This window comes from Gigantopelta aegis, chromosome 14 (genome assembly GCF_016097555.1).
Source record: "Gigantopelta aegis isolate Gae_Host chromosome 14, Gae_host_genome, whole genome shotgun sequence".
Taxonomy (NCBI): Eukaryota; Metazoa; Mollusca; class Gastropoda; order Neomphalida; family Peltospiridae; genus Gigantopelta; species Gigantopelta aegis.
The window spans coordinates 19,199,239-19,226,583 of NC_054712.1; the positions used below are offsets into that span (position 1 = coordinate 19,199,239).

Genomic DNA, 27,345 nt, shown 5'->3' on the forward strand with positions numbered 1-27,345 from the left:
CTGGCGAGTCGGTGGTTATATAATACTTAACATGTCACATCAGGAAGTTGTCTTAGAAAGGAATAAACAAATATACCTGATTTTTGTGGGATGATGAAATAGGCATGTATCACAATGTTCTGTAATAATATCCATCCCAGTAAGCCAGCAATAAGTATATATTATTTAACAATACACAATAAATCACCATTGTCAAAGTGGCTACAAAATAAGTCAAAATAACTGTCAAACAATGTATCATGTTATTTCCATGCATTAACCTACCTATAACGTACACAATGTACGTACTAAAATGATAAACAGATTGTTTTCTTAGTTAATTGGTCTATTCTTTTAGTTGCCCCCACCAGTGATTCTTGATTAGCAGGTGTATATTTGATAGGTAACCAGACATGGTAATTTCTGCAGTCAAGACACAAAAGGAATACGTAGGGCCTACCGGTATTATTAACATCATAGGGTATTGTGATGTAGGCTATTTGTTAACTTACCAAGTTGATGCATCATGACATGTCCTAATGTTAGTCTTTGTTTAATAGTATGGAGAACATGTGGACACTTATGTTATTAGCATGTAGTGGATCAGGACCCGTGTCACAATATTGCTGTAGAAAATTAAAACGTTTTCCAACAAATAATTAACCTGCCACTCCTAAAATGGTAATGGACATTATCAGCCGACATGATCTATTACTGTAAATAATTCTGTAAACCTCTAGATTAAGTAGACTTTCCCACCTAAAATCACACAACTGACCAATTACATAGTCCCAAAGAAAAGAAAATTATCACTTGGGTATCATGGATGGTCATTTTTGATCCAATGTACCAATGGGCTTAATACATAAAATATGCATTTTTTCTTTCGATTTTTAGACAGAAAAATACTACAACACAATTTTATTCAGTTAATGCAAATTGAAATACATTGTATATTTAGTTAAATAGTGTATTATATTATCAAGTCAGTTATGTTGTTTTACAAGTCATGTTGATCAAAGCGAAGCACCTTGTCATAAATTACTGTGTTTGTTTACATTTTGCATACAGGAGTTGGTAGGAGCTGACGTCACTTCATTCCAAGCTAGAGTACCGGACACGACAGAAAAGAAACAAACAAAATGGCTGCCCCCCAGTTAGCAGGAATAATCATGTTTTTTTATTAATTCTAAAATTATGCGTTTTTCATTTCTAAAACTGTCAGTATGTGTTGGTGGTCTGGGTATGCATTTTTCCAACAAATAAGGCTCATATTTGACTTTGCTTCCCCTTTATCCCTTCTTCACACATTCTGAGGATCTGTACATACAGTGTCCTGATAAATCAATATCACACCTAATGACTGGTCATCGAAAAATGTAAAATTGAACATGAAACTGTACCTCTTCTTTTGCCCTATAAAGCCTATTTATTTCTGTTCGGCACTTTGACAATTTGGATTTGGCCACCCTATTAACCTTAACAGACTAAAAACATAAAATGTCTACCAATAATCATACAATACAGGGTTTTTTTAAGTTGCTTTGTTGCACTGTTTGGGAAAAGGTTGCTACAGAAATGTTCCGTCTCACCTTTCTGATCCTTGCAGCAAAGCAGACAACAACTGGAATACACAACACTGGAGCTACAAATACAATATGGTCGCCTGTGTACACAAATATCACAATCATACTTGTTAAACAAAACGTTCACAACCACATACTATTAGCTTGTACTATTCAGCTATTCACAATTTCTCCCAAAATCCACAAATGTTCTACATGTAGATACGAAATAACTAAAACAAAACAAAATGTTACAATGTTTGAGTTTCAGTGTTATAATGTTTGAGTTTTAGTGTTACAATGTTTGAGTTTCAGTGTTGCAATGTTTGAGTTTCAGTGTTACGATGTTTGAGTGTCAGTGTTACGATGTTTGAGTGTCTGTGTTATGATGTTTGAGTGTCAGTGTTACGATGTTTGAGTGTCAGTGTTACAATGTTTGAGTTTCAATGTTTGAGTTTCAGTGTTACGATGATTGAGTGTCAGTGTTACGATGTTTGAGTGTCAGTGTTACAATGTTTGAGTTTCAATGTTTGAGTTTCAGTGTTACGATGTTTGAGTTTCAGTGTTACGATGTTTGAGTGTCAGTGTTACGATGTTTGAGTGTCAGTGTTACAATGTTTGAGTTTCAGTGTTACAATGTTTGAGTTTCAATGTTTGAGTTTCAGTGTTACGATGTTTGAGTGTCAGTGTTACGATGTTTGAGTGTCAGTGTTACAATGTTTGAGTTTCAATGTTTGAGTTTCAGTGTTACGATGTTTGAGTTTCAGTGTTACGATGTTTGAGTGTCAGTGTTACGATGTTTGAGTGTCAGTGTTACAATGTTTGAGTTTCAGTGTTACAATGTTTGAGTTTCAATGTTTGAGTTTCAGTGTTACGATGTTTGAGTGTCAGTGTTACGATGTTTGAGTGTCAGTGTTACGATGTTTGGGTGTCATGTAATAATGTTTGGGTGTCATGTGATAATGTTTGGGTGTTTTACCTGTTCATCATCTATGGTTTTTAGGTAATCAAACAATGTTGATATTGGATTTGATTCTGCCAAAGCGATGTTTGAGTGTCAGTGTTACAATGTTTGAGTTTCAATGTTTGAGTTTCAGTGTTACGATGTTTGAGTGTCAGTGTTACGATGTTTGAGTGTCTGTGTTACGATGTTTGAGTGTCAGTGTTACGATGTTTGAGTGTCTGTGTTACGATGTTTGAGTGTCAGTGTTACGATGTTTGAGTGTCAGTGTTACGATGTTTGAGTTTCAATGTTTGAGTTTCAGTGTTACGATGTTTGAGTTTCAGTGTTAACATGTTTGAGTTTCAGTGTTATAATGTTTGAGTTTCAATGTTTGAGTATCAGTGTTACGATGTTTGAGTGTCAGTGTTACGATGTTTGGGTGTCATGTAATAATGTTTGGGTGTCATGTGATAATGTTTGGGTGTTTTACCTGTTCATCATCTATGGTTTTTAGGTAATCAAACAATGTCGATATTGGATTTGATTCTGCCAAAGCGGTTCTGAAGCTGAAAATTAAAAGCATTCTGAGAGTACTGCTAAAGCAATAGATGACCCATATGATATTGGGCCCAACACATTTTCGTATCTCCTAAATGCAAGGACCATATAACTCTGTGAAAAATTGGTAAATTTCCATGAAAGTTAAACTTGATTTGTAACAGTACATAATAAAGCTATACACAAAATTTCATTTTAATGTCTTCAGGCATTGCAGAAAATATCTCCTAAGTTCAACGGTCTTAATTGTGAAAAATGGGCAAATTGCCATGAAAGTCAAACTTTATTTGTAACAGAACATGATAAAGCTATACACAATATTTCAGTTTAATACCTTCAGGGATAGAAAAAAAATCTGGTAAACTAATTTTCCTATACATATATCCTAAGTTCAATGGCCACAACTGTCAAAAATGGGTAAATTGCCATGAAAGTCAAACTTGATCTGTAACAGTACATGATAAAGCTATACAAAAAATTTCAGACAGATAGCAGACAGACAGATGGATGGATGGATGGACAGACAAACAGAAGGACAGAGATGAAACCTATAGTTCCCTCCAGTTGGACCGGTATAGGAGACTATAAAGAACTTTACAAAGTTTCCAATCCCTGTACAGTATTGACTACTGAATGACTGTACACATGTAGGCCTACCTTCAAACAGATGTCATTTGCAATACAAAGCTCACACATGTTCTTCACAAACATTTACTAGAACAACAATCCATCAAGTCATTTCAATCAACTACTGATGCTGAAGGCAACATACTTCTTGACATAATAATCTATTACTGATATTTTAAAAAATAGGTTCCTAAACTTAGAAAGCAATACATGCAGTGGTGAGATTAACAGAATTAAGGGCACAGCGCTCACCTAAAGCACGGTCGGTCTGGGATCGATCCCTGTCGGTGGGTCCATTGGGCTGCTTCTCGTCACAGCCAGTGCACCATGACTGGTATATCGAAGGCCATGGTATGTGCTATCCTGTCTGTGGGATGGTGCATATAAAAGATCCCTTGCCACTAATTATGGAAAAATGTAGCGGGTTTCCTCTGTATGACTGTATCAAAATGACCATATGTTTGACATCCAATAGCTGATGATAAATAAATCAATGTGCTCTAGTGGTGTCGTTAAACAAACCAAACTTGTACACAAAAAGATTGTTTTGTTTGTCTGATGGTTTTGTAACTTGTAAATGACAAGATCAACAGATTAGAGACAACTACCGACAACAGCCATGTAAGTGCCCGATACTGAAAACTATCATTTGTGCCTTGTGTGTACCTGGAACAAACCAGCTGACACTCTTTCTGAACAAATAAAAATAAAAATCTATAACAATAATCAAACCTTTGAAAATAGCTTCTAGGTTCAAATTAGGTCAAATTTTAAAGTAACCGTTTATTATGTAGAATATACATTTCCATTCACCGGAAGTGTTTTTTGGTAATCCTGGTTTTTGTAATACCACAAAATGCATTTTTCGTATTTCATAAATCGCACGCACGTCTGAGAAAAAATGTTGAGCAGACAAAGTCTAATCTATTTTTAGAGGGGATATTTCCATTTCAATGTCACTTATGTTGGTATATCACGTGACCGTTATCATTTTGGTTCGGTTTGTTTTCTCGTGCACGGTTCGCGCAATCAACATCCGATTTGTTGTTGTTCATTTGTGAGATTTTTCTTCACAGTTCGTGAACATTTTCAGTAACAATAAAGTTCAGACAAGTAAGTGTCTCAAGACAAAACGTTACAAACCCTTAAAACTAATAATTTTGCTAAGTCTTACGATACCTGGAGAGGGGATACAACCAGGACAGAACAGTTGGAACATGTCCAGGAGAGGTGAAAGAAACGCACCCCAAGTCTGTGAAATTTGTCGTGACGTAGGCATTGTTGTGCTTCGAGCAACATCTACCGGTGACATCAGAATACTAACTTTCAAAATTATTTCAAGCAATTGGGACATGGGGATTCTCATGGTATTTATCGATATAAAACCTGCTTTTTCACTCCATTTGATAAAAACGTGATCTAAGTGTGTTACAGGTTTGTAGATTAACCAAATTATAATTTATTTTCGCTGGATGGAACTAGGGTGTGCAGCTTTAAAGTGTTTTCAGTGTAATTTGAAAACTAAATGTGCACAATAATTTGTAATGAATTTTTTTTTCTTAATTCACCTTTCATTAACTATCATTTCACAGAGAGCATGACAGGCTTGTTGCTGAATTTGAGGAATCATTCCCTGGAAGAAAAAAAAACAAGAATCAGAAACAAAACTAACAACAAATTTTCCAGGAACAAACACGGTTTAGTCTTACATAAATATCTTACATTATTTGTTTTAATTACTTAAAATGGAATCTGTTATTAGATGAAATATATTTGGAATATACAAGATATGTCCATTAAAACAAACATTTTGAGAGTACTGCTCATAGCTGCAGAAAGTATTCGCCCACTCGCCAAATGCGAGTAAACATTTCGACAGACAAGTTAAAAAATGCAACTACCAGTCCGACGGTCTATCCGTCTTTCTGATTTCGTTTCCCTCGTGATGTTGATCACTTACCAAGCATTCTTAATAATGTTTTGTCTAATATATCTAAATATATATCATTTGAAGTGAAGACACTGTATATTATAATAGTGTTAACAACATATTGTTCTATAGACTGACGGACTAGTAGAAATTCTGGCGGGCTACTAAATTTTAGTTAGTTCTGGTCCAGTTGGCTAGTGAAATATTTTCCATTTCTGCACCTCTGTTGCTAAAGCAATATATATCCCCTACCAAAATGTTTTTGTAGCTCCTAAGTTCAAGGTCCATAACAGTTACTGTATTAATAATAGGTAAATTGTTATGAAAATCAAACTTGATATGTAACAGTATATCACAAAGCTATATACAAAATATTTTGAGGCACTGTAAAATGTCAGAAAAACTATATATGTGGGACAGACAGACAGACAGGAGGACAGAGACAAAACCTATGGTCCCCTCCAGTTGGACCGGTAGGGGACTAAATAAATATGCTTAATAGTTTGACTTTTAAAACATTTGAATATGAAAAAGAAGAAAACTTTGTTTTTTGTTTCCATGAATATGTAATGTGGGTCTTCACCTACATGTAACTTAACATGACCAACAGGGGGTGGGATTTAGCTCAGTCGGTTGAGTGCTCGCTTGAGGTGCTTGCGTAGCAGGACTGAACCACCTCGGTGGATCCATTCAGCTGATTGGGTTTTTTCTCGTTCCAACCAGTGCACCACAACAGGACAAAGGCCGTGGTATGTGCTTTCTTGTCTGTGGGAAAGTGCATAAAAAAGATCCCTTGCTTCATTAAAAAAAAAAGTGATTTACTGATTTATTCATCATCAGCTATTGGTTGTCAAACATTTGGTAATTCTAACATAGTCATAGACAGGAAACCCGCTACATTTTTTCATTAGCTGTAAGGGGTCTGTTACATGTACTATCCCACAGACAGGATAGCACATACCACAACCTTTGATATACCAAGCATGGTGCACTGGTTGGAATGAGAAATAGCCCAATGGGCCCACCGATGGGGATCGAAGACATTATAAATGTATATACCAGACAATACCTTAATGAGATCTTCTCTGGCTCCATGGCAAGTTCATCCAGAAAAAAGAAAGAAAAAAAAAGAAGTCCTTGGACAACTGAAACCAAATCTTCCATCTAGCTATCCAGCAACAAAATGATCTACATGTAAATCTTCCTGTGAAGATCTAGACTGATAGCAAGAGGAGATGTACACTTAACATATGACTGACTGTGGGGATGTTTGGACCAACCCTGGGATAGGGAAATGTATTACAGTCAGAGGTCAGGTGTATTCAAAGAAATGACACACCATGTGTATTACTTACCTGTCCAATACAACGAAGTAGTGACATGCATATTCCCTCTGCTAGACAAGCCTTACAGATACTACAAAACAAAAAAACATAGACATCAGATCATGCTTAACAAATACATATAAAATTATATAATGCATCTGGGCATGAGACATTATAAATGAATATATATACCAGACAATCCCTCAGTGACATCTTCGCTGGCTCCGTGGCGATCAATCCATGACCGACCACGCATCAGGCAAGTGCTTTACCACTGGACAACATCCCGCCCTTTAAAACAGTTAAGTAATTAAAAATATATAATTTAATTAGAGGTGTAAATAAAATTGTTCTCAGAACTAATATATATTTTTCTAAAAATTCATTATTAATAAGTCACTCAATAATACCATAATATATATTATGTCATATGTCATTTTTGTCTATAAATCATGATGAGTTAAATACAAACTGTCCTCAAAGAAGTAAAACATATAGTCGTGTTTGTATTCGCTGTGTTTTTACGGTGGGGGTCCATGGTTATCATTGTGGAAGCCTGGCCAATTAATTAGGATCACTATTTTTAGTTAATGAAATTTAATTACTGAAATGTGTGCCAACCTTTCGGAGTGAAGAATTATCTGTGTAACACTGTGCAGGATGTGGTCGTGAGCCTGCTCGTTAGTCAAATAGCCAATCAAACAACAGAGATCACGGACTGACCTGCTTTCCAGAAGGACCTCTTCAAACCTGGGAGGAAAACACAGAAGCTATAGTTAAACATGGCAGACAGAAAGGTGATCATCGTGCATTTATTTTACATGTGTGCAAATCTCATTAAACACAGATAAAATAACAACACTGAATTATTTACTGAAAATCAGTAAACTTAATATGAACTGCATTTAGGGAAATTACATATAACTATGATATAAACACCGTTTCTAAATTCTGCCTAGTAAATATAAATAACATATGTAAACTTTTAGGAATGTATACTAGCTGTACAGTAAGCCAATGGATAACTTCATTACTGGCATTTTAGTTATTTATTCCAAGTGTAGAACACTAAACTAAATCTCCTGCCAGTACATGTAATTACACAAGAGAACATATAGCGTTACCTGGGAGACCGAACATTCTCCGAGATTATGCACTGAACTTCTGCACTTTTACTCACAGCAAGATCAGGGTTGTCAACCTGAAAAAACAAAAAACCACACCCACATAGTATATTAGACATCATCAGATTAATAAACTGATTTGAGTCCTTTTCAAAAACACAAATTAACATGAATGTTATTGACTGGAAGTCTGTGTTTGGGCTTAAAAGTGACATCTTAAGATTTTATGTTGGGTGCGAGAACAGGCATATGAAACTTTAACTTTCAGCAGTTTCAATTGTTAAATTATTACTCTTTACAACTTCCAACTTTCATAGTAGCTAAGAAAATGACTTCTACATGTATATTTCATAGTAGCTAAGAAAATGACTTCTACATGTATATTTCATAGTAGCTAAGAAAATGACTTCGATATTTCATATTTCATAAAACTAAAAATTTCATAGTAGCTAAGAAAATGACTTCTACATGTATATTTCATAGTAGCTAAGAAAATGACTTCTACATGTATATTTCATAGTAGCTAAGAAAATGACTTCTACATGTATATTTCATAGTAGCTAAGAAAATGACTTCTACATGTATATTTCATAGTAGCTAAGAAAATGACTTCTACATGTATATTTCATAGTCAACCAATTGCTCAAAGCTAATCATTACTTTGGCTATGAATCATAAACAACCATAAAACACTAAACAGTGAAATAAAAGTTTACTGGTTTATTTAGACACAGTACCTGAGACCAATAAATGAGAGAACAGATATCCTTTATTTTGTGGACAGGTGTTGGATAAACCTTTCTGGTGAGTAATGGCCTGCTGAACAGATCCTGTCACGATAAAATAAACAACAGCTACATTATATATTGTAGATGAAAAAAATAGCACAATAAACATTAAAAAGCTCTTATCAACCACACAACTTTATGATTTTTTACTATATATTTTAAATGTCATTGCAGGCCTTGATCTTAACATTTTTCAGTGCAGGTTATGAAATCTGGTATCACCATAATTTTAATAAAAACAAATTAAAAAGAGAGAAAAAAGCAAAATCATTTATTTTTATTAAAACATGTTGTTTTAGGTGTTTAAGTCAATTTCTGAGACACTATACAGGTAGCTGTACTAGTCTCGTTTTTAATTAATTATAATATACATGTAAGGTTTGAATAAAATAATTAAGGTTGATAACAGACACGTTCAAATCCTTGTTTTGGCTTCGAACACAATAAATATAACATATCTTACTGTAATTTCACTTCAAACCCATATTTCGTAAATAGTAAAAACAAATAAAAAATTACAAAGTTTTCTTCAAACAGTTCTATATTGAGCAGACAATGCCGTTTACAGGTCAGTATGTTTTAATTTTCCATAATTTTAGAAAAAAAAATAAGTTTAAGTTTTAAAAGAGGAAAGAAATAAAAAGTACTATTTGTCAAATATATCATATAAAACAATTACTGTTATTTATTATGTACCTGTATGATGGCAAAACAAGGGTGTGAAGAGTGTGAGTCATCAGCTTTAAACTTTAAAAAGTAGAGCATGGAACTATATGTACACAATATCAGGGCTCGAAACTCCCCAAAAATATGGTGGCCCAAGAAATATTAATTGAGGTTGGCATATTATGGTAAGCGAACCATGAACCACAAGCAAGATTTTAATATATGTAACACAAGTATTAATAGTGGCTCATATGTTATAGCTCTAAAGAAGAACACCCAAATAATATTATTTGGGCAACTAAAGCAATTATTTTTTAATATTTAATTCGTCTAAACGGGACAAAAATGCAACCTGACCACAGGCCATTTCGAGTCCTGAATATATCATAGATCAAACATATAGGAATGAACATCTACAAGGTTACAGAATGAAACAAAATTATCATAAGAATTTAGAATGATTTTAAATTTTAAGATAACTCTGTTTGCTATTACCTCAGCAGGTAATTAATACTATTAATAGTATACACAGGGTTCAGCTAGTGTTGATGTACCAGATGTTAACAGTACACACAGGGTGCAGCTAGTGTTGATGTACTAGATATTAACAATATACACAGGGTACAGCTAGTGTTGATGTACCAGATATTAACAGTATACACAGGGTATAGCTAGTGTTGATGTACCAGATGTTAACAGTATACACAGGGTTCAGCTAGTGTTGATGTACCAGATAGTAACAGTATACACAGGGTACAGCTAGTGTTGATGTACCAGATATTAACAGTATACACAGGGTTCAGCTAGTGTTGATGTACTAAATATTAACAGTATACACAGGGTACAGCTAGTGTTGATGTACTAGATATTAACTGTATACACAGGATACAGCTAATGTTGATGCTATGCACCATATTAACAGTATACACAGGGTACTGTTGATGCTATATGCACCATATTAACAGTATGCACAGGGTACTGTTGATGATATGCATCATATACCAGGGTACTGTTCATGCCGTCATACATTAACATGAGGTTGCTAAACGCACCTTCAGGTCCCCAGCAGTATCACAGTTTGCGTATCCCTTCCACACGAGTTCCTGTGCGAGAGACAGGTCATCGTGAGATGTCGTGTCATAGAGCAATATCGTGTACGTCTGTGAGTCGGAGAGGGAGGATGGCTGTTCCGAGATCACCTGCAAGTAGAGCTCATAATTAACATCATCACACTGATCACACCTCAGTGTTTTCTACACTGAAACAACCAGAACAGGAAAGAAGGATTAAATATATTACCTCTTACAATAACGAAATTAATCTGCGTTAAGTCAGAAAATTATTAAATTAATGTTAAAAGCTATTGACATTATCACGTACAAAGAAAGAAAGAAATGTTTTATTTTACGACACACTCAACACATTTTATTTACGGTTATATGGCGTCAGACATATGGTTAAGGACCACACAGATGTTGAGAGAGAAACCCGCTGTTGCCACTACATGGACTACTCTTTTCGATTAGCAGCAAGGGATCTTTTGTATGCACCATCCACAGGTAGAACATGTACAAGCCATCAATACAGATGGGCAACACCATTACAACTGATTGTCTTTGAATAAGTCAAAGGAACTTGTCCTATTGAACTTCATACACTATTGTCTGTTAAAATCTGTCTAATGTAGTAACCATATTCTAAGAAGGCTCGGAAATTAGAAAATTTAAATTCAATATACTAAAATATTTAAAATACAAAATTTTAATTTTAATTTTATTGTAACTATTAACCTTGGCAACCAAACATTTCTCATCCGTCAGAAACTGTGCCATGTCCCATAATGCATTTCCTGCTTCATCCTTCCATAAATCACCTGAAAGTTAATTAGTAAACAAAAATTAACATTGATATTAATTTTATAATTGTAAAATTAATCAAAATACATTTACTTAGAAACAGGTGCAATAGAAATACTAAATGAGATAGCCACGAAGGCAGACATCATCATTGCCACCAAGGAAAAGTAATACCTATAGTTTTCTTGCAACATCAACAGCTAGTGTAAATAAACAGCTGAATAAAAATTGTATTAATAAAAGCATGGCAATCGGTTAGAGAACAGTTAGGACAGTACAGACTAAGTGGGCATAGCAGTAGCATTGGGGGGGGGGGGGTCTGTCTAACAAGTGGCAGGATGGAGCGCCATACCATTCTACAAATGTACATTGCAGGAATATTAAGTTTGTCAGCTACATCAGTTATTTCTCTTTACACAACAGACAAAATGTACTAATAGGCATTGGAAGTTTACAAAAACTGGGGTGGTTGACAGATATAAATTAATTTAATTTTTAATGTCCTGGTGGGGAGGCGCAATGCATTATCTACATTACCTTCACAGTTGAGGGGCAAGTGCCCTGTGAGTTTGAGCTCATGCAGCATTACAAACAGATAGTCTTACCTACAGGCTTGAGTCCATGCAGACAGTCTTACCTATAGGCTTGAGCCCATGCAGTATTACAGACAGTCTTACCTACAGGCTTGAGTCCATGCAGTATTACAGACAGTCTTACCTACAGGCTTGAGTCCATGCAGTATTACAGACAGTCTTACCTACAGGCTTGAGTCCATGCAGACAGTCTTACCTACAGGCTTGAGTCCATGCAGACAGTCTTACCTATAGGCTTGAGTCCATGCAGTATTACAGACAGTCTTACCTACAGGCTTGAGTCCATGCAGTATTACAGACAGTCTTACCTACAGGCTTGAGTCCATGCAGTATTACAGACAGTCTTACCTACAGGCTTGAGTCCATGCAGACAGTCTTACCTACAGGCTTGAGTCCATGCAGTATTACAGACAGTCTTACCTACAGGCTTGAGTCCATGCAGACAGTCTTACCTACAGGCTTGAGTCCATGCAGTATTACAGACAGTCTTACCTACAGGCTTGAGTCCATGCAGTATTACAGACAGTCTTACCTACAGGCTTGAGTCCATACAGACAGTCTTACCTACAGGCTTGAGTCCATGCAGTATTACAGACAGTCTTACCTACAGGCTTGAGTCCATGCAGTATTACAGACAGTAGTCCATGCAGTATTACAGACAGTCTTACCTACAGGCTTGAGTCCATGCAGACAGTCTTACCTACAGGCTTGAGTCCATGCAGACAGTCTTACAGGCTTGGCCCATGCAGTATTACAGACAGTCTTACCTACAGGCTTGAGCCCACGCAACATTACACACTGACAGTCTTACCTACAGGTTTGAGCCCATGCATCATTACACACTGACAGTCTTACCTACAGGCTTGAGCCCATGCAGCATTACACACTGACAGTCTTACCTACAGGCTTGAGTCCATGCAGCATTACACACAGACAGTCTTACCTACAGGCTTGAGTCCATGCATCATTACACACTGACAGTCTTACCTACAAGCTTGAGTCCATGCATCATTACACACCGACAGTCTTACCTACAGGTTTGAGTCCATGCAGCATTAAACACTGACAGTCTTACCTACAGGCTTGAGCCCATGCAGCATTGCACACCGACAGTCTTACCTACAGGCTTGAGCCCATGCAGCATTGCACACCGACAGTTTTACCTATAGGTTTGAGCCCATGCAGCATTGCACACCGACAGTCTTACCTACAGGCTTGAGCCCATGCAGCATTGCACACCGACAGTCTTACCTACATGCTTGAGCCCATGCAGCATTGCACACCGACAGTTTTACCTATAGGTTTGAGCCCATGCAGCATTGCACACCGACAGTCTTACCTACAGGCTTGAGTCCATGCAGCATTGCACACCGACAGTCTTACCTACAGGCTTGAGCCTATGCAGACAGTCTTACCTACAGGCTTGAGCCCATGCAGCATTACATATTGACAATCTTACCTACAGGCTTGAGCCCATGCAGACAGTTTTACCTACAGGCTTGAGCCCATGCAGACTTACCTACATGCTTGAGCCCATGCAGACAATCTTACCTACAGGCTTGAGCCCATGCAGACAGACTTACCTACAGGCTTGAGCCCATGCAGACAGACTTACCTACAGGCTTGAGCCTATGCAGACAATCTTACCTATAGGCTTGAGATCATGCAGACAGTCTTACCTACAGGCTTGAGTCCATGCAGCATTACATATTGACAATCTTACCTACAGGCTTTAGCCCATGCAGACAGTTTTACCTATAGGCTTGAGCCCATGCAGACAGACTTACCTACACACTTGAGCCCATGCAGACAGACTTACCTACAGGCTTGAGCCCATGCAGACATCTTACCTACAGGCTTGAGCCCATGCAGACAGTCTTACCTACAGGCTTGAGCCCATGCAGCATTACACACTGACAGTCTTACCTACAGGCTTGAGCCCATGCAGACAGTCTTACCTACAGGCTTGAGCCCATGCAGACAGTCTTACCTACAGGCTTGAGCCCATGCAGACAGTCTTACCTACAGGCTTGAGCCCATGCAAACAATCTTACCTACAGGCTTGAGCCCATGCAGACAGACTTACCTACAGGCTTGAGCCCATGCAGACAGACTTACCTACAGGCTTGAGCCCATGCAGACAATCTTACCTACAGGCTTGAGCCCATGCAGACAGTCTTACCGACAGGATTGAGCCCATGCAGACAGTCTTACCTACAGGCTTGAGCCCACGCAAACAATCTTACCTACAGGCTTGAGCCCACGCAGACATTCTTACCTACAGGCTTGAGCCCACACAGACAATCTTACCTACAGGCTTGAGCCCATGCAGACATTCGTACCTACAGGCTTGAGCCCATGCAGACAGACTTACCTACATGCTTGAGCCCATGCAGACAGACTTACCTACATGCTTGAGCCCATGCAGACAGACTTACCTACAGGCTTGGGCCATGCAGACAATCTTACCTACAGGCTTGAGCCCATGCAGACAGTCTTACAGACAGGCTTGAGCCCATGCAGACAGTCTTACCTACAGGCTTGAGCCCACGCAGACAATCTTACCTACAGGCTTGAGCCCACGCAGACATTCTTACCTACAGGCTTGAGCCCACGCAGACAGACTTACCTACATGCTTGAGCCCATGCAGACAGACTTACCTACATGCTTGAGCCCATGCAGACAGACTTACCTACAGGCTTGAGCCCACACAGACAATCTTACCTACATGCTTGAGCCCATGCAGACAGACTTACCTACAGGCTTGAGCCCACGCAGACAATCTTACCTACAGGCTTGAGCCCACACAGACAGTCTTACCTACAGGCTTGAGCCCATGCAGACAGACTTACCTACAGGCTTGAGCCCACGCAGACAATCTTACCTACAGGCTTGAGCCCATGCGGACATTCTTACCTACAGGCTTGAGCCCATGCAGACATTCTTACCTACAGGCTTGAGCCCATGCAGACATTCTTACCTACATGCTTGAGCCCATGCAGACAGACTTACCTACAGGCTTGAGCCCATGCAGACAGACTTACCTACAGGCTTGAGCCCATGCAGCTTGCATTCGATGGCTTGACAGGGCAACTTGGAGTACTCCTCAGGCAACGGTTTCACCTTGTCCAGATCGACAACTTCCTTGTCACCATAGTCAAAAAAATCCACTCTAAACCCCTGGTCCTCGACTGCAGTGATTTTACCTCGATACCATCTAGACGTAACAAAAAAATACATCACCATGGAACACAAGTGACTCCCTGTCTTGGACAAAACTCTGGTGAAGTCAGAGGTTCTGTCCACAACATATGAGCTTGAACAGTTCTCTGATGGAAACATGTCAAACATTAGCATATAAATAATAACAAAAAACTATTTTTGTGTGCAATTAAAAAAATAATCGGTTTAGAAATAAATAAAACTGTAATACATACAGTCAGTCATCTCCACTTATTTGCACATCGGTTTATAGCATAATTCGGTTAATCGACTATTTTCACCCAACACAGAACCATTTGCCCTTATAACACTACAAAACATCTGGTTAATTGCACAGAATACAGGCTATATATCGGTTATTTGCACATATAAATAAATTTTAAAAAATTTGTGTGCTAAATTAATGTCACAAATGACAGAAAGTCTATCAAACTTTGGCAAAAAAAATCAAATAAATCACCGATTAATCTGTTTTGTTTGAGCTCACTGTCACTGTGTGGTAAGCCGACTGTAATCGCTGTTTACAGAGTCGACGTGTGGCATGCAAATGAGATGATGTGCACGTTACTACTGGTGAATCACAATACCCGACTACAAGATTTAAGAATGACATAATTAAGTTGAATAAACCTAAGACCTAATGTTTTGTTTGCAATATATTGCTGTTAATCAAGAGGCTAGAGGCATGCACACTCAACTATTGAGGCCCTATTCGATTGACGTGTTCAGGGCAATCATTGTTCGTATCAATTACGTTATGTTGAGAAGCCTTGTTAGTAATTAAAAGATTACAGATCCATCGTCCTAGGCGGTTATGTTTTTAATAAATGTGACCGAGAAAGGGTTGTTGTTCACTTATTCATTAGATGCAGTGTACGCTATATCTGTTAAACGCAAAAGAAATGATTTATCACATGCTTCCCGGAAAAAAAATTACTGGTGGGGGAGGTCGTCAAAAAACAAACATAACAAAGACCGTTATTTATGGATCGTCCCTAAGTTTCTGCTATATTGTTAGACACCAATCAGCCGGACTGCACCATGAAGGTCAGTCAATTGTGTTAGACTGGTCATGCATGCAATGCAGACTGCTGGAACTGATAACGACTCACTAGCCGAGCTTAATTTTAATTGCTTAACAATAGCAAAGTCATTATTTGGGGATCACAAATAATACCAAAGCTTGCCATATCTTTTGGGATGGAAAGAACACTATACTAGCAAATTCATACAAGTTCACGTAATTCTATGGTAAGGCACATTCGGTCAATCAACAGCCCGGTAATTCCGGAAACTGACGTCATTTTGTAAACACGTGCACCGATGAAACGTGAACTTTTTGATGGTTCTGTTGTTTCAAGTTTATCTCATTAACTACATGGCTAATACGCTTTGTTTACACTAGTGGATGGTCAGTGGGTTTTTTCAATGCACAAAGTTTGTCTTTTTAGAAAACGATGCCCAGTGACGGATGTTGTTGGGTTTTTTTTTTTTAAATGATTTCTGGTCTGGCAGATTAAAACAAAAACGTCATGCTAATTATATAGATATCGATAGATATTTGTTTTTTACATTTATATATACTCTTCAAAAGAAGAAACGCAAAACCACATTGTCGTAACATTTGGAGAATTGATTTAATTATTGAATGGTGAGTCCGATAATTACCAAATGTTGCAGGATTGTTCACAATTCACTCTAGTCCATTGTGAGTAAGTGATAGGACACACCACCAAGGTCAAGGTCATCTGGAGTCAATACCGGGTGTGGCCTCCGCGTGTGTTGACAACTGCCTGGCACCGCCTGCCCATTGAAGCAACCAGAGTACGGATGACGTCCCGGGGGATGGTGGCCCACTCGGCCTGCAAGGCTGCTGCCAGCTCGGGCAGGGTCTGGGGCTGTGGTTGTCGCTGTCGGAGGCGTCGGTCCAACTCGTCCCATAGATGCTCAATTGGGTTCAAATCCGGTGATATCGATGGCCAAGGAAGGACATTAATGTTGTTGTTCTGTAGGAAAGCCGTTGTGAGACGTGCTGTGTGAGGCCTGGCGTTGTCATGTTGGAACACTGCGTTGGCGTTGGCCATAACTGGAACGATGTGTGGCCGGAGGATCTGGTCAATGTAGCCCTGTGCATTCAGGTTGCCCTGCACGTGGACCAGGTCAGTTCTGCCAGTGTGTGAGATGGCTGCCCACACCATGACACTACCCCCGCCGAATATGTCCACTTCCTGCACGCAGTTTGCCGCATAACGTTCACCACGACGCCTATACACGCGACATCTTCCATCATGACGTCGGAGCAGAAATCGGGACTCGTCACTGAACCACACCTGTCTCCATCGCAGTTGAGGCCATTGTCGATGAATCTGGCACCACTGCAGTCGGAGTCGACGGTGTTGTGGTGTTAAGATGACACCTCGAACTGGACGTCTGGCACGAATTCCTACCTCACGTAGGCGGTTCCGTACGGTCTGGTCGGATATCCTGCGCAAACCTGGTATTGCTGCGGCTGTGGAGGTGGCAGTAGTCAATCGTTCCCGAAGGTGGCGTACCCGGATGTAGCAGTCCTGCCCGGGGGTAGTGACCCGTGGTCGACCGGATCTAGGGAGGTCACGTGTTGATCCATGTTGCTGGTAACGGTCCCACAGTCTGGAGATGGTGCTTGGGGACACATGGAATGCCCTGGCAACGGCCGTTCTGGATTCGCCTGCGTCTAGTCGGCCGATGGCATTGTTTCTCTGCGGTTCACTGAGACGTGGCATGTCCTGGATTGTCAACTGTCGGCCAGATACAGAGGCCAGGCAAGCGAACACCCTGCACTTTTATACTGTCGGTGTTCATGTTGCACGTGCAGACAACGCACGTGCAGTGGTGACATGGTTTGCACGTGGCTGCGTTTTTGCGAATATTCACATTTTGGAACTTTATTGTACAGTAGCTGCGTTTTATCGAATGTAACCGTGGGAATGTGTTTGGGACATGCAATGACCTTATATTCACAAAGCATGAACCGGTAGGAAACATAAAATCGGAGTTATAACCCATTTGTACCCTTTTGCGTTTCTTTTTTTGAAGAGTATATATCCAACTGCATGTGACATGTGTTAACTGTAATAGTTCTGGTATGAAGTACCGCATTATGCTAGAGTCTAGACTGTCTCCCATGCCACTTTGTAGTTGGATGGCTGTTACAAAGTGAAAGTCGGTACTCTATCGGTTAATCGACTAACCCAGTTAATTGCACAAAATCGAGCAGCACCGAGGGTATGCAAATAAGCGGGTTTGACTGTACTATGATAGTAAAAAAAATGACAGCGTAAAGTGTTACTGTCTGTTTTACACAGAACCTGTGTAAAGTGTTACTGTCTGTTATACACTGAACCTGTGTAAAGTGTTACTGTCTGTTATACACAGAACCTGTGTAAAGTGTTACAGTCTGTTTTACACAGAACCTGTGTAAAGTGTTACTGTCTGTTTTACACAGAACCTGGGTAAAATGTTACTGTCTGTTATACACTGAACCTGTGTAAAGTGTTACTGTCTGTTATACACAGAACCTGTGTAAAGTGTTACAGTCTGTTATACACTGAACCTGTGTAAAGTGTTACTGTCTGTTTTACACAGAACCTGTGTAAAGTGTTACTGTCTGTTATACACTGAACCTGTGTAAAGTGTTACTGTCTGTTATACACTGAACCTGTGTAAAGTGTTACTGTCTGTTATACACTGAACCTGTGTAAATTGTTACTGTCTGTTTTACACAGAACCTGTGTAAAGTGTTACTGTCTGTTATACACTGAACCTGTGTAAAGTGTTACTGTCTGTTATACACTGAACCTGAGTAAAGTGTTACTGTCTGTTATACACAGAACCTGTGTAAAGTGTTACAGTCTGTTATACACTGAACCTGTGTAAAGTGTTACAGTCTGTTATACACTGAACCTGTGTAAAGTGTTACTGTCTGTTTTACACAGAACATGTGTAAAATGTTAGTCTGTTATACACTGAACCTGTATAAAGTGTTACTGTCTGTTATACACAGAACCTGTGTAAAGTGTTACTGTCTTATACATTGAACCTGTGTAAAGTGTTGAGAGACTGTTATACACAGAATCTGTGTACGGTGTGACAGTCTGTTATATGCAGAACCTGTGTAAAGTGTTACAGTCTGTTATACACAGAATCTGTGTACGGTGTTACAGTCTGTTATATGCAGAACCTGTGTAAAGTGTTACAGTCTGTTATATGCAGAACCTGTGTAAAGTGTTAGTCTGTTATACGCAGAACCTGTGTAAAGTGTTAGTCTGTTATACGCAGAACCTGTGTAAAGTGTTACAGTCTGTTATATGCAGAACCTGTGTAAAGTGTTACAGTCTGTTATACACAGAATCTGTGTACGGTGTTACAGTCTGTTATATGCAGAACCTGTGTAAAGTGTTAGTCTGTTATATGCAGAACCTGTGTAAAGTGTTAGTCTGTTATATGCAGAACCTGTGTAATGTGTGACAGTTTGTTATATGCAGAACCTGTGTAATGTGGTACAGTCTGTTATACGCAGAACCTGTGTAAAGTGTTACAGTCTGTTATACGCAGAACCTGTGTAAAGTGTTAGTCTGTTATATGCCGAACCTGTGTAAAGTGTTACAGTCTGTTATATGCAGAATCTGTGTAAAGTGTTAGTCTGTTATATGCAGAACCTGTGTAAAGTTTTACAGTCTGTTATATGCAGAATCTTTGTAAAGTGTTACAGTCTGTTATATGCAGAACCTGTGTAAAGTGTTACAGTCTGTTATATGCCGAACCTGTGTAAAGTGTTAGTCTGTTATATGCAGAATCTTTGTAAAGTGTTAGTCTGTTATATGCAGAACCTGTGTAAAGTGTTAGTCTGTTATACGCAGAACCTGTGTAAAGTGTTAGTCTGTTATACGCAGAACCTGTGTAAAGTGTTACAGTCTGTTATATGCAGAACCTGTGTAAAGTGTTACAGTCTGTTATACACAGAATCTGTGTACGGTGTTACAGTCTGTTATATGCAGAACCTTGTAAAGTGTTACAGTCTGTTATATGCAGAACCTTGTAAAGTGTTACAGTCTGTTATATGCAGAACCTTGTAAAGTGTTACAGTCTGTTATATGCAGAACCTGTGTAAAGTGTTACAGTCTGTTATACACAGAATCTGTGTACGGTGTTACAGTCTGTTATATGCAGAACCTGTGTAAAGTGTTACAGTCTGTTATATGCAGAACCTGTGTAAAGTGTTAGTCTGTTATATGCAGAACCTGTGTAAAGTGTTAGTCTGTTATATGCAGAACCTGTGTAATGTGTGACAGTTTGTTATATGCAGAACCTGTGTAATGTGTGACAGTTTGTTATATGCAGAATCTTTGTAAAGTGTTACAGTCTGTTATACGCAGAACCTGTGTAAAGTGTTAGTCTGTTATATGCCGAACCTGTGTAAAGTGTTACAGTCTGTTATATGCAGAATCTGTGTAAAGTGTTAGTCTGTTATATGCAGAACCTGTGTAAAGTTTTACAGTCTGTTATATGCAGAACCTGTGTAAAGTGTTACAGTCTGTTATATGCAGAACCTGTGTAAAGTGTTAGTCTGTTATATGCAGAACCTGTGTAAAGTGTTAGTCTGTTATACGCAGAACCTGTGTAAAGTGTTAGTCTGTTATACGCAGAACCTGTGTAAAGTGTTACAGTCTGTTATATGCAGAACCTGTGTAAAGTGTTACAGTCTGTTATACACAGAATCTGTGTACGGTGTTACAGTCTGTTATATGCAGAACCTTGTAAAGTGTTACAGTCTGTTATATGCAGAACCTTGTAAAGTGTTACAGTCTGTTATATGCAGAACCTGTGTAAAGTGTTACAGTCTGTTATACACAGAATCTGTGTACGGTGTTACAGTCTGTTATATGCAGAACCTGTGTAAAGTGTTACAGTCTGTTATATGCCGAACCTGTGTAAAGTGTTACAGTCTGTTATATGCAGAACCTGTGTAAAGTGTTAGTCTGTTATATGCAGAACCTGTGTAAAGTGTTACAGTCTGTTATATGCAGAACCTGTGTAAAGTGTTACAGTCTGTTATATGCAGAACCTGTGTAAAGTGTTAGTCTGTTATATGCAGAACCTGTGTAAAGTGTTAGTCTGTTATACGCAGAACCTGTGTAAAGTGTTAGTCTGTTATACGCAGAACCTGTGTAAAGTGTTACAGTCTGTTATATGCAGAACCTGTGTAAAGTGTTACAGTCTGTTATACACAGAATCTGTGTACGGTGTTACAGTCTGTTATATGCAGAACCTTGTAAAGTGTTACAGTCTGTTATATGCAGAACCTTGTAAAGTGTTACAGTCTGTTATATGCAGAACCTTGTAAAGTGTTACAGTCTGTTATATGCAGAACCTGTGTAAAGTGTTACAGTCTGTTATACACAGAATCTGTGTACGGTGTTACAGTCTGTTATATGCAGAACCTGTGTAAAGTGTTACAGTCTGTTATATGCAGAACCTGTGTAAAGTGTTAGTCTGTTATATGCAGAACCTGTGTAAAGTGTTAGTCTGTTATATGCAGAACCTGTGTAATGTGTGACAGTTTGTTATATGCAGAACCTGTGTAATGTGTGACAGTTTGTTATATGCAGAATCTTTGTAAAGTGTTACAGTCTGTTATACGCAGAACCTGTGTAAAGTGTTAGTCTGTTATATGCCGAACCTGTGTAAAGTGTTACAGTCTGTTATATGCAGAATCTGTGTAAAGTGTTAGTCTGTTATATGCAGAACCTGTGTAAAGTTTTACAGTCTGTTATATGCAGAATCTTTGTAAAGTGTTACAGTCTGTTATATGCAGAACCTGTGTAAAGTGTTACAGTCTGTTATATGCCGAACCTGTGTAAAGTGTTAGTCTGTTATATGCAGAACCTGTGTAAAGTGTTAGTCTGTTATACGCAGAACCTGTGTAAAGTGTTAGTCTGTTATACGCAGAACCTGTGTAAAGTGTTAGTCTGTTATACGCAGAACCTGTGTAAAGTGTTAGTCTGTTATATGCAGAACCTGTGTAAAGTGTTAGTCTGTTATATGCAGAACCTGTGTAAAGTGTTAGTCTGTTATACGCAGAGCCTGTGTAAAGTGTTAGTCTGTTATACGCAGAACCTGTGTAAAGTGTTACAGTCTGTTATACGCAGAACCTGTGTAAAGTTTTACAGTCTGTTATATGCAGAACCTGTGTAAAGTGTGACAGTTTGTTAAACACAGAACCTGTGTAAAGTTTTACAGTCTGTTATATGCAGAACCTGTGTAAAGTGTTAGTCTGTTATACACAGAATCTGTGTACGGTGTGACAGTCTGTTATATGCAGAATCTGTGTAAAGTGTTAGTCTGTTATATGCAGAATCTGTGTAAAGTGTTAGTCTGTTATATGCAGAATCTGTGTAAAGTGTTACAGTCTGTTATATGCAGAACCTGTGTAAAGTGTTACAGTCTGTTATATGCAGAATCTGTGTAAAGTGTTAGTCTGTTATATGCAGAATCTGTGTAAAGTGTTAGTCTGTTATATGCAGAACCTGTGTAAAGTGTTAGTCTGTTATATGCAGAACCTGTGTAAAGTGTTAGTCTGTTATATGCAGAACCTGTGTAAAGTGTTAGTCTGTTATATGCAGAACCTGTGTAAAGTGTTAGTCTGTTATATGCAGAACCTGTGTAAAGTGTTACAGTCTGTTATATGCAGAACCTGTGTAAAGTGTTACAGTCTGTTATATGCAGAACCTGTGTAAAGTGTTACAGTCTGTTATATGCAGAATCTTTGTAAAGTGTTACAGTCTGTTATATGCAGAACCTGTGTAAAGTGTTACAGTCTGTTATATGCAGAACCTGTGTAAAGTGTTACAGTCTGTTATATGCAGAACCTGTGTAAAGTGTTACAGTCTGTTATATGCAGAACCAGAATGCAGAATCTGTGTAAAGTGTTACAGTCTGTTATATGCAGAACCTGTGTAAAGTGTTACAGTCTGTTAGTCTGTTATACGCAGAACCTGTGTAAAGTGTTAGTCTGTTATACGCAGAACCTGTGTAAAGTGTTAGTCTGTTATATGCAGAACCTGTGTAAAGTGTTACAGTCTGTTATATGCAGAACCTGTGTAAAGTGTTAGTCTGTTATATGCAGAATCTGTGTAAAGTGTTACAGTCTGTTATATGCAGAACCTGTGTAAAGTGTTAGTCTGTTATATGCAGAACCTGTGTAAAGAACCTGTGTAAAGTGTTAGTCTGTTATATGCAGAACCTGTGTAAAGTGTTAGTCTGTTATATGCAGAACCTGTGTAAAGTGTTACAGTCTGTTATATGCAGAACCTGTGTAAAGTGTAAAGTCTGTTATACACAGTCTGTGTATATGCAGAACCTGTGTAAAGTGTTACACAGTCTGTTATATGCAGAACCTGTGTAAAGTGTTACAGTCTGTTATATGCAGAACCTGTGTAAAGTGTTGTCTGTTATTGCAGAACCTGTGTAAAGTGTTAGTCTGTTATATGCAGAACCTGTGTAAAGTGTTACAGTCTGTTATATGCAGAACCTGTGTAAAGTGTTACAGTCTGTTATATGCAGAACCTGTGTAAAGTGTTACAGTCTGTTATATGCAGAACCTGTGTAAAGTGTTACCAGTCTGTTATATGCAGAACCTAGTCTGTAAAGAACCTGTGTAAAGTGTTAGTCTGTTATACGCAGAACCTGTGTAAAGTGTTAGTCTGTTATATGCAGAACCTGTGTAAAGTGTTACAGTCTGTTATATGCAGAACCTGTGTAAAGTGTTACAGTCTGTTATATGCAGAACCTGTGTAAAGTGTTACAGTCTGTTATATGCAGAACCTGTGTAAAGTGTTACAGTCTGTTATATGCAGAACCTGTGTAAAGTGTTACAGTCTGTTATATGCAGAACCTGTGTAAAGTGTTAGTCTGTTATACGCAGAACCTGTGTAAAGTGTTAGTCTGTTATATGCAGAACCTGTGTAAAGTGTTAGTCTGTTATACGCAGAACCTGTGTAAAGTGTTACAGTCTGTTATATGCAGAACCTGTGTAAAGTGTTACAGTCTGTTATATGCAGAACCTGTGTAAAGTGTTACAGTCTGTTATATGCAGAACCTGTGTAAAGTGTTACAGTCTGTTATATGCAGAACCTGTGTAAAGTGTTACAGTCTGTTATATGCAGAACCTGTGTAAAGTGTTAGTCTGTTATATGCAGAACCTGTGTAAAGTGTTACAGTCTGTTATATGCAGAACCTGTGTAAAGTGTTAGTCTGTTATATGCAGAACCTGTGTAAAGTGTTACAGTCTGTTATATGCAGAACCTGTGTAAAGTGTTATGCAGTCTGTTATATATGCAGAACCTGTGTAAAGTGTTACAGTCTGTTATACGCAGAACCTGTGTAAAGTGTTAGTCTGTTATATGCAGAACCTGTGTAAAGTGTTACAGTCTGTTATATGCAGAACCTGTGTAAAGTGTTACAGTCTGTTATATGCAGAACCTGTGTAAAGTGTTACAGTCTGTTAGTCTGTTATATGCAGAACCTGTGTAAAGTGTTAGTCTGTTATATGCAGAACCTGTGTAAAGTGTTAGTCTGTTATATGCAGAACCTGTGTAAAGTGTTACAGTCTGTTATATGCAGAACCTGTGTAAAGTGTTAGTCTGTTATACGCAGAACCTGTGTAAAGTGTTAGTCTGTTATATGCAGAACCTGTGTAAAGTGTTAGTCTGTTATATGCAGAACCTGTGTAAAGTGTTACAGTCTGTTATATGCAGAACCTGTGTAAAGTACACAGTATGGATTTATTTTAGGGGGTGGGGGGCTAAAAACGAAATATTACAGGGTAGGCTACCACTCACATCTCATATATATAATTATATTATTATTTCAATTAAATAATAAAATAAATAATTTAAAAAAAATAAAGTCAATAAAAATTGTTTTTAAAAAAATCATAATTATTGTTAATTTGTTGTTATTATAATAATACAGACACACATGTATACATGGCAGTTGCTGTCGGTGCTGTTGTTCCAGCTAGCCATGCTGTATTCATGATGTACGTCTCACACCCACCCACCACCACTTTTTTTTTTTTACCAGATTGTGTGAAAATAGGCACAAAAACCAAATTAAAATGAATTGATATTACTATAACAGATTGTGCCCCCCCCCCCCCCCCCCCCCCAATTCCTTTCAGGTATCATTACTTTTGGTCTATTATTTATTAAGATTGATTTTGTTTTGGGTTTTTTAATCTGAATTTTCACACACATAATAATAAAAATGTTAGTTTTTTTGTTAAATCACAAGGAAGAAAAATAAAGTAACCTGATGTATCACTCCCATCCCTGGTCCTCACAAATCCATTTATAGAAACTACACTCCATAGACAAGATTTCTTCTTTTTTTTTTTTTTCTTTTTTTTTTGGGGGGGGGGGGGCGAATTCTTCGTGATGGGATCATCACAAAAAAAAAAAAAAAAAAAAAAAAAAAAAAAAAAAAAACCTTTAGGTAACCTCATCTATATTCGCTAGAAAAAATATGAGCTTTGGTATTAAAAAAAAAATAATAGAAAAAAAAAAATTGCGATGCCATACGCACTGTGTCGTCTTAAAAGACCAACGAAGGTTAAAAGCGATAATATGATTGGTCGGTTCCTGAACAGTCATACCTGGGATTTGATTGGCTTAGAGATAACAACAGGAAAAAACGCGCCATTTGCAGTTTGCCAAAATAAATTTAATAATAAATAATGACAAAACATTGTGTATTTTGCACTATGAATTAGATTTGAGATCATTTTGATTGAGCAGAAACAATCACAGTTTATTACCGAATACTTGGCTATGGCGGAAAATGAAGAACTTCGGTCAAGTTTCGGATGTCCTACTATTTTCGTCACGTTTGGAAGGGAAAAAAAGGTAAACATGATTTTACTATTTTCTTACTTATTCTAGACACCTTTAATATATAAGTTGACATCTTTAACTGTATTTGTTCTAATATTGTGTGATGTTTGATGACAATCGAACGAATGTAACGTGTTCTACATGATGCAACATTGGGTTACGACACAGAAAATTTCCAAAATGGCCAATCAAGGCATATTTTTCGGGGGCAATTTAAATACACATAGATCACGTTGACATCATAAATAATACATTTAAATGCAAAATAAATATTTTAAGATGCCAAATTGATGCATTTATTACAGAATTTTTTTGGTTATTTCACCGATGGGTACAGATTTTTACAACGATAGTATTGCTTTTTTGGGGCGATTTAGATCACATGACCAGTTTCACGTACTCTGATAGGTCAGCAGTCTTTGTTTACAAATTAATTTAGTTTTAATGGGTTTAATTTATTTAAAGTATCACAAGTAGCAGTCATTTTTCATTTTATTTAGTAATATATATTGTGTTGGGGTACCATATGTTTCGTCCCCAAACCAGTTCGCCCCCAGTCAGTTCACCCCCAACTATTAGAGGGTTCGCCCCTTCCCCTAATATTATGTTAGGTAATAAAAATTATTTTGGCTTAGGTAATTGGTTGTTTGGCAAGTCTTCCTTATTCCCCCCCCCCCCCCCCCACCCCCCGCCAAATTGTTTGTTTTTTAAATATTTGTTAGAAATTAATGTAAGGTTAGAGATAGTTATTAATAGATTTTTTTTTTAAGCTTATAAAACATAATGTGTATATTTCATAATCCTTTCTGGTGATCATGCTTGGGGTCCCAATGTCATGCATTCATATTTTTTTTTGTACATTCAAAATTAATTATTTGAAAGTAAAATTTGCTTTGGGCTACAATAAACCTGAATTGTTTAGGGTACCAGACGTTTCGCCCCCAAATCGGATGTCAGTTCACCCTCGCATGCTTAACCAGTTCGCCCCCACAAAGGTACCAGTTCACACCCATAAAGATTTATATGTATTAATTAATTGAACTGGTGATTATGTCAAATGTGCCCGCACTGACTCAAGATCCAACCAAATCGTGGAAAGACGACAATCCCTCCCCTCTAAGAAAAGAAACACACACACACAGTTTAACATGCCTCTAAAGAAACAATACAGTAATTGTTTAAAAGTAACAAATAATTGGGATTTGGGGGCGAACTGACAAATAGTTGGGGGCGCGAA

At 38.0% G+C, this 27,345-nt stretch overlaps 1 protein-coding gene across 1 annotated transcript in view; it reads right to left on the reverse strand.

Annotated features, from left to right (window-relative positions):
- LOC121389124 overlaps positions 1 to 27,345 on the reverse strand; it is a 43,822-nt gene that overhangs the window by 15,768 nt on the left and 709 nt on the right. Inside the window, exons 2-12 of the mRNA XM_041520736.1 lie at positions 15,765 to 15,768; positions 15,000 to 15,284; positions 11,296 to 11,378; positions 10,558 to 10,704; positions 8,789 to 8,881; positions 8,052 to 8,128; positions 7,549 to 7,677; positions 6,958 to 7,018; positions 5,241 to 5,305; positions 2,978 to 3,053; positions 1,572 to 1,624 (exon numbers count right to left, since the gene is read on the reverse strand). Of these exons, the coding sequence (XP_041376670.1) occupies positions 1,572 to 1,624; positions 2,978 to 3,053; positions 5,241 to 5,305; positions 6,958 to 7,018; positions 7,549 to 7,677; positions 8,052 to 8,128; positions 8,789 to 8,881; positions 10,558 to 10,704; positions 11,296 to 11,378; positions 15,000 to 15,284; positions 15,765 to 15,768 (1,073 nt within the window). The remainder of the gene's footprint in view (positions 1 to 1,571; positions 1,625 to 2,977; positions 3,054 to 5,240; positions 5,306 to 6,957; positions 7,019 to 7,548; positions 7,678 to 8,051; positions 8,129 to 8,788; positions 8,882 to 10,557; positions 10,705 to 11,295; positions 11,379 to 14,999; positions 15,285 to 15,764; positions 15,769 to 27,345) is intronic.